At 35.3% G+C, this 8,958-nt stretch overlaps 1 protein-coding gene across 2 annotated transcripts; it reads left to right on the top strand.

The window, feature by feature from the left end:
* The first annotated feature begins 3,897 nt into the window (after positions 1 to 3,897).
* Positions 3,898 to 8,756, top strand: LOC126176967 (longitudinals lacking protein-like). 2 transcript variants are annotated; one of them, XM_049924173.1, is made up of 2 exons: positions 3,898 to 4,006; positions 8,325 to 8,756. In XM_049924173.1, the coding sequence occupies exons 1-2, from the start codon at positions 4,000 to 4,002 to the stop codon at positions 8,558 to 8,560; spliced, it is 243 nt and encodes an 80-aa protein (XP_049780130.1). In that variant the 5' UTR covers positions 3,898 to 3,999; the 3' UTR covers positions 8,561 to 8,756. The 2 variants fall into 2 exon arrangements, 1 of the variants encoding a protein (XP_049780130.1); XR_007535720.1 differs by lacking the exon at positions 3,898 to 4,006 and adding an exon at positions 7,096 to 7,377 and having other exon boundaries at positions 8,325 to 8,449.
* Positions 8,757 to 8,958: the final 202 nt, after the last annotated feature.

Below are 8,958 nucleotides of genomic sequence, written 5' to 3'. Positions count from 1 at the left end.
GTTTCAAGCAACTTATATTATGACACAGTGTTTCGTTCTTCATCACCACACACCCTAAAAACACCTGTTGATGACTCCTGGACTGTGAAGATGCTGCTGTGCCCTGTGCACAAAATCCAGTCTGTTGAGAATGCTGACTCTATGCGCGCACACATATTCAACTATGATCCTCAGTCCACATAAAAAACTGTGTCAGGACATCCCCCACCCCCAGAGTGAGGTTTTGAGTGTTAAACTCAGAGAATGACAAGACATAACTATCATGTATATTACATATAGACACATTATTTCCTTGTGAAAGCAGTAAACCATGATCATGTACTGAAATGCAACAGAGTGGGGTAGTTGTCCCTTATGATTGCTACCCACTACTCTGAGTCCTCTGAGTAATCTTTAATTGTGTAGTATACAATACTTATGAAGAACATTTGTAGCTGCCTTTTTAAAGAGATGAATTTTAGTAATCTTGTGGCTTCAATTACCAGAGACTGCAGTCATGTGCGCATGAGTTACATTTGTGTGTGTGTGTGTGTGTGTGTGTGTGTGTGTGTGTGTCCTCTATTTTTGACAAAGACCTTGTTGGTGGAAAGCTTATTTGTGACAGTCTTTTTGGTGTGTCTATCTGTGACTCAGCATCTCTGCTATATGGTGAGTAGCAAATTTCCTTTTCGTAATATTTTTAGTAATCGTTTTCATTTTCTTTGACAATTTATTATTCATTTTATTCCCTAATATAAAATGTTGTTTCAAGATTTTTTATGGGTAAATGTAAGTTCAAACTGACTTTTGTTCCATGATTATGTACAGAACTATTAATGAAATAATGATTTTCCTGATATGCACCATAAACTGGTAGATGAAATCATTTGGTGTAGTAAGGATGCCTAATTTTTTAAGTAGTTCCTTACAATGAGCTCAATTACAACTTCTAGTTATTATTCTTATTTCCCTTTTTTGCTGTTTAAAAACTGTCTCCATCTGCCAGAAAAGAATCCCACAACTAAGAGATGAGTGTATGTAGGCACAGTATGTAACCACAAGACACTGGCTGTTACAGACCGATGCTAAAATGCGAAGAGCGTAATGTTCTGATGACATTATTTTTCCAGTATCTTTGTGTGTTCATTCCATGGTAAGACAATCAATGCTAATCCCTAAAAAATTTGTTTTTGTTACACACTCCATAGATGTATCCTCTATGCTTAATCTGACAGCCTTTTCCCGTCTTTACATTAAAGTGTGTACTGTTTGTTTTCTTTATGTTCAACATCAGTTTATTACATACTGCCCAGTTGTGAATGTCCTTGAGGGTTTCATTTGCTTTCTCTAACAGGAGATCTGGCATTTTATCAGTGACTATGATGTTGCTGTTACCAGCAAGGAAAACTTTACCTTGTAGAATTCCTCATATTCTGTGATTGTGTAATTTTTCTGTGTTTATCTCATGTTTTCAGATTTTGTGAATAAACAGTCTTGAGAGTGAAATTTATGAATGGAATGGTAAACTTATTGCAGATAGATGGTGAGCTCTTATTGTCCATTTTAGCAGTGGTGTCCAGCGATAGTGAAAGAGTTGTATATGATTAATTTTGAACTTTTCTTTTGAACAATTCTACTTGTGTTCTAGAATGTCATGACCATATACAGTAATGTATCCTAGTTCACATCATAACAAACAGTGTTTGGGTCTCTAAAGTTAGCTATAATTATGAAAAAATTACTGTGTTATTATTTTGCGAAAAATGTATAACATGAATTTTGAAATGGTATTTCTGTTCACATATACAGGGTGGTCCATTGATAGTGACTGGGCCAAATATCTCATGAAATAAGCATAAACAAAAAAACTACAAAGAACGAAACTCATCTAGCTTGAAGGGGGAAACCAGATGGCACTATGGTTGGCCCGCTAGATGGCACTGCCATAGTTCAAATGGATATCAACTGCATTTTTTTAAATAGGAACCCCCATTTTTTATTACATATTCATGTAGTATGTAGAGAAATATGAATGTTTTAGCTGGACCACTTTTTCCGCTTTGTGATATATGGTGCTGTAATAGTCACAAATGTATAAGTATGTGGTATCACGTAACATTCCACCAGTGCAGAGAGTATTTGCTTCTTGATACATTACCCGTGTTAAAACGGACCATTTACCAACTGTAGAAAAGGTCAATATTGTGTTGATGTATGGCTATTATGATCAAAATGCCTAACGGGTGTGTGCTATGTATGCTGCTCAGTATCTTGGATGACTTCATCCAAGTGTCCGGACCATCCAAGTGTCCGGACCGTTCGCCGGCTAGTTCTGTTATTTAAGGAAACAGAAAGTGTTCAGACAGATGTGAAACATCAACCACAACCTGCAACAAATAATGATGCCCAAGTAGGTGTTTTAGCTGCTGTTGCAGCTAATCCGCACATCAGTAGCAGACAAATTGCGTGAGAATCGGAAATCTCAAAAACGTTGGTGTTGAGAATGCTACATCAACATTGATTGCACCCGTACCATATTTCTATGCACCAGGAATTCCATGGCGACAACTTTGAACATGTGAGTACAGTTCTGCCACTGGGCACAACAGAAATTATTGGACGATGACAGATTTTTTGCATGCATTCTATTTAGCGACGAAGCGTCAGTCACCAACAGCGGTAACTTAAACCGGCATAACATGCACTATTGAGCAATGGAAAATCCACGATGGCTGCGACAAGTGGAACATCAGCAACTTGGGCAGGTTAATGTATGGTGCGGCATTATGGGAGAAAGGATAATTTGCCCCCATTCTATTGATGGCAATCTAAATAGTGCAATGTATGCTGATTTCCTACGTAATGTTCTACCAATGTCACTACAAGATGTTTCACTGCATGACAGAATGGCGATGTACTTCCAACACGATGAATGTCCGGCACATAGTTCGAGTGTGGTTGAAGTGGAATTGAATAGCATATTTCATGACAGGTGGATTGGTCGTCAAAGCACCATACCATGGCCCGCACATTCACCGGATCTGACATCCCCGGATTTCTTTCTATGGGGAAAGTTGAAGGATATTTGCTAATGTGATCCACTGACAACGCCTGACAACATGCATCAGTGCATTGTCAATGCATGTGTGAACATTAAGGAAGGCGAACTACTCGCTTTTGAGAGGAATGTTGTTACACGTATTGCCAAATGAATTAAGGTTCCTATTTTTAAAAAATGCAGTAGATATCCGTTTGAACTATGGCAGTGCCATCTAGCGGGTCAACCATAGTGCCATCTGGTTTCCCCCTTCAAGCTAGACAAGTTTCGTTCTTTGTAGTTTTTGTGTTTGTCACTTATTTTGTGAGATATTTGGCCCAGTCACGATCAAGGGACCACCCTGTAGATGATAAAACATGTTTCTTTTCTGAGCCTTCTTTACGTTAGTTGAAGTGTATGCATAAGAACTCCTCCTATTAGTTGAGCACATTATATGACCATCACCTAGTTAGTCGCGTATTAACGTTACTTTACAGATTTAAATAATAAAAAGCTTTTCAGAACTTGTGACCCCAAAGATGCATATGTGTATGTGCTAACTACAGTATACAGTATATTTATTCAGCACCAGTTATTATGATTTGTCAATGTTTTTGTGTTACCATACAGTCAAAATCTCCTTCCGTCATTTAATTCTTCATTTTGCTTGTTGCTGTAACTTCAGGTACCAGTATGGGATAATATGCAGTTGCAGCACTGTATATTACCTTAAAAATAATTTATACTTGTGATGTAAGTATTTGATACACGCAGCGTAGACAATTAGTGAAAAATATTTCCAAGATTTTTGTTATTTTTGTTTGCACTACACATAACATATTTGTCCCATTTTTATGTGACACCGTTAAGCTTGTCTCTGTATGAAATAAAACTTATAATATGTTAAATAATAGTTAATATAATTCTACAATTCCAGGTTCCACTTACTCAAGACCGTATTGGACAGACCGTGGTTCTTACCCATGTCAGGTGTGTGGTAAATCATATACCTATTATAGCAATTTATATCGACACACAGCATTTGAGTGTGGCAAAGAACCACGATTTGCCTGCAGCAGGTGCCCATTTAAATCAAAGCAGAAAAACAATCTGAAAAATCATATGTTGTCTAGACATCGTAATGAGTTAACAGCCCCAAACGATTATTGCTGGTGATATGCAGTTGACTACTGGATTGTGACTGCATGTATGGAACAGAAATTTCATGTTTGTGTGTTGTTCAAGAACCCAAAAACCCTGAAAAATGATTGATAAATATTTTGTTAAAAATGTATGCAATTCATGTAAAAATGTTGAATTTTATGGAAAATGTGTGTTATTGCACACACTCCTCTAGTAAAGAATTTTTTTTGTTTGAAATATATATATATATCTTTGACACAGAGGATTTCAAATATTATATCACAAAAAAACTGTGGATTGAGAAATTGTTATATTGCTCTTAATATTACAACTAGAATCTAATGGAGAAAATTAGATTTCTAGTCTAGATTTGTGTCATTTATAGAGACAGTTAAATTGGTCCCACTCAGTTGAAGTCAGGATGACCATCCACTGTTTTTGGAAACACAAACCGACATATATCACTTAGCTTAACTTTTTGGAATGTGGTTACTTTTTTTTTCAGAGAACTAACTAGTAAAAGAAGAAGCAAAAGAAGTAAACAAGACTTTTCTCTACTGATGTGTAAATGGACATTCTTATATTGTGATGTTCCAGTGATATATTCTTTAGCTTCTTATTGTTAGTTGATATTTTGTGTTTGTTCTATATTTTATTGTCTTATCCTGGTAAAACCAATGAAAAGACACTATATTTATTAAATGTCACAACAGTTGAATAAAGAGGAATGAGACCTGAGAAATGCGGCATTACAATTTCATCTGTGTTACACTTTGTGATGTTACTGTTTGCTGGTACTTAAAACTAACTGTTTTTTTTTTTGGAAAAACAGAATAAAATTGGATTTATGGGTTGGAATACAAACAATGTAAGTAATAGTAGTAATATTAGTACTATTAATAGAACCATGTATGTGTGTGTGTGTGTGTGTGTGTGTGGTTTTGTAAATATGGACATGCATGTGTTCATTTGTGTGTGGGTGCCTACGCATGCAAATGCCCTCTTGTATGCACATATATGCCTGTTCTTATTAGTGTTGTAGCTCCAACAAAATGATATGCCCCCCAGATGTTTATGTTATTCTCCAAGGAAACTATCCATCAAGAACAATGTAAACATCATATATTGGTTGCATTGACACTAGTCGTGTCTGTGGAGAGTGGCATAAACTTCTGGATGCCATTCAAATACCTGCAACTGCAGCACTAAAAGTTTCATTACATAATTTCTTGCCAGGTCTATAATAAAACTTACATCACTGGATTTCAAACAGTGGAAACTCCACATAGGCATATCATTTATGTAGGAAAAATAGATTGCTACTTACCATAAAGAAGACATGATAAGTCGCAGTTTGGCACAGTTGAATGACACTTACACAAAGCTCTTGGCTACAGCCTTCATCAGTGAAAGAGAAGCAGAGGGACACACACACCATTTATACACAAAAGCAGGTACACCTCACCCTAGATTTGTGTCATTTATAGAGGCAATGATTGCTTGTATGTATGAATGGTGTATGTCTCTATGTTTCTCTTTTACTGATGAAGGCTGTGGCCCAAATCTTTTTGGAAGTGTCCTTTAATTGTGCCTGTCTGCAATTCAACATGTCTTCTTTATGGTATGTAGTAATCTATATTTTCATACATTGTTTATATCACTGAATTTGCTTTGTACAGACCTACTATTCTGGTGGTAAAAAATAGCATAATTCCACTTAAAAAAAACAAAGCTGATGCCTGTATCTTAGGAATTGATGAAGTTGTGAAAATGTGAGTCTTTTTTCCTTGTGTGTTGGTTACCGTTCATTTAGATGAAAAGGCATTACAAATATAAACTTAATGGGTCAAAAGCAATTTAATGTGGAATATACATTAATCTGTAGCAATTCTCATAATTATCAATTTATCAATAGATGTAGATTGACACTAGTCTGATTTTGTTGTTAATATAGTCTACATAAGCTGCCTGCTGTGGCTACTTCTGCTAATTAATACATAACTTGACTTGCTTCATGAACTTGAAAGCTCTGCTTCATGATGGAGTTTATGGAACATGGTATGATGAGTGAATGAATAAATAAGATCGTGCTTATTAGAGGCAGTGTTTGTGTGGATTGGATGGCTATAAAGGAAGGAATCATCTACAGTCTTGGTGAAAGAACCATCTCTACAATATTTATTTATGGAAACCTTGGAAACCCTAAATCAGACTCAACTAGATGGAGATTTAAATTCTCGCCTCCCCAGAACCTTACTCAGTGTAACACCTCACTCAGTAATAATGAACAAAGCTTAACATTTTCCAGAATAGAATAATTGTCATATTAAACTGCAGTTACATTATTGACCACCCTTATGCCATAGTTATGGATAAGGCTGTATATATCACAGTATAAATACATCCCTAAACCAAATATTCACATTGTAATGTACACTAAAAGACCAGGATAACACAGTCTTGCTTGTATGTAGTAATACACACAGACATAGTGTAGAACAATGATCCATCAATGAAAGTCTACAAATTGTAGCAATATGAAAAACAAAGAAATTAAGTCTACTGTCAAGTTAATCAGACATTGGAAAATCGAGGATGAAATGCAAGAATATTATGAGAAGGAAAATTTCTACTCACCATATAGCGGAGATGCTGAGTCACAAATAGGCACAACAAAAAGATTGTCACAATTAAAACTTTCAGCCATTAGGGCCTTTGTCAATGATAGACATGCATAAACACACACACACACACACACACACACACACACACACATACCGGTTTCAGTTGCCTGAGACTGCAGTTGTGTGTGTAAGTTGCGTTTGCGTGCTCATGCATGTGTGTGTGTGTGCATGGGTGTGTGTGTGTGTCTGTCATCGACGAAGGCCTTAATGGCTGAGAGCTTTAATTGTGACAGTCTTTTTATTGTGCTTATCTGCGACTCAGCATCTCCGCTATATGGTGAGTAGCAACTTTCCTTCTCATAATACTGTAAAGTCATCCAGAATAGGTAAAAACTGTAAAATGCCTGGAATTACTGCCATATACCACAAAACATCCAAAGAAAAACCAGATGCAAGAATAATAGCAAGAACAACTCAAATTAATATTTATTTATGGTTGTAAAAGTGTCACTCATTCCAGAGGGTAGTAGTTGATATTTTCTCATTTTGCATTACTTGTTGTAATCATGCTTCATCAACTTTTGATCAAATAAGGTGAGATTTTTTAATTACTAATAAGATAAAGAAACATTCATTTCTATTTAATAATGAAAGCCCCAGATATGGAAACAGATTGCTGGATTGTGCAGACAATGTGAAAGCTATGCTTAGGTCATTTTTCTACACACTCATTTCAATGCTTAAATGAAACATTGCTATGCAAGGAAACAACAGAAATATTTTGTGTTGTAAATGTGCAATTACTGGAAGCTTGAATAACTCTCATATGAATAATGTATTGTGTGATGTGTGCAAGCTGCATTTTATTGTACACATATACAGCTATCATGTGATTCTTTGTTAGACTTATGCATACTTTACTCAAAACTTCCTGCTTTCATTTTTGTTTATTGATAAGAGAATTACTCATCAAATTAGTGTCTGCTTTACTTTGTATCTATATTGTTTTGTAATATGCATATATATCTACCACGTTGTTCTTTATTTCCTCTGTGCATCTTGTACTCAAAACTTTCTGCTTCATATGTGTTTAGTCATGAGTCGTCTTTTTATTAAATCAACATCTTTACATCATGCTGAAATTGTTTAATGAAATGTATGTAATTAAATAAGTATATTTAAGGCTGTAACTGCAATCTTTTCAGCATCAAGACTTTGAATTGGCCATTATTGTACAATGTTGGTTCTATTTTTTGAGACCTTTTATTCAATTTACATGCCATTGATAATTTCCTTAGCTTATTAAAAGTAATTATTGTAAGTAGAGTGCCTTTCACAATAATGTATACTCATAATGCAAAATTTAGGTATAGGAATTATGGAATGTTAAAGTAAAGCACTTTTCTTAAATTGTGCTACCTGTATTTACACTGTGTGCATCACTTTTGCAATGATTTTCATGTTTCTTGCTTTCCTTGCTTTTGACTGTGTGAAAGGAAACATATAATGAGCTAAGTAACAGCACAATTGTACAATTTCAGGTTCTTCAGCTTCAAAAAACCATTGGACAGAGCGTGGTTTCTACCCATGTCAACTGTGTGGTAAATCGTACAGCTATTACAGTAATTTTTATCGACACACTACATTTGAGTGTGGTAAAGAACCACGATTTGCCTGCCCCAGATGCCCATACAAATCAAAACGGAGAAGCAGCCTTAAACAACACTTCTTAGCTAGACACTATAATGAGTTAACAGCACCAAATGAGAACTTCTGATGCTGTGCAGATGGTAAACTTGGAACTCTTCTTTTATCATGGTTCCTATTTGCTGAAACTTTTTGTGTTCTCAAATGAAGTGGGATCTGCCATGTATTTTGTTAAATATGTGCATATTCTGTGTTTATCGATTGTTTGGCAAAAAAAGTTGTTTACATGTGATTTTCTTATGTTTATGTAATATTTACTTCCTTGACACAGAATTAATAAATATATAATACTGAAATAAAACTGTGAGTTAAAAGTTTGTTTCCTTCATAAAGTTAAAATACAAAACCATTATGGAGGAAGATGAAATTTTCAGTTCATATTTGCTCACCTAATGAGAGAATTTAATTGTTCTTGGTCACTTGAATTCAGGATGATTGCAAACTTTTCAGAAACTGAGACTGGCTGTT

The sequence above is a fragment of the Schistocerca cancellata genome, chromosome 3, assembly GCF_023864275.1.
Source record: "Schistocerca cancellata isolate TAMUIC-IGC-003103 chromosome 3, iqSchCanc2.1, whole genome shotgun sequence".
NCBI lineage: Eukaryota > Metazoa > Arthropoda > Insecta > Orthoptera > Acrididae > Schistocerca > Schistocerca cancellata.
Note: the sequence above shows the minus strand (reverse complement) of the source record. Positions and strands in the feature narration are given on the sequence as shown.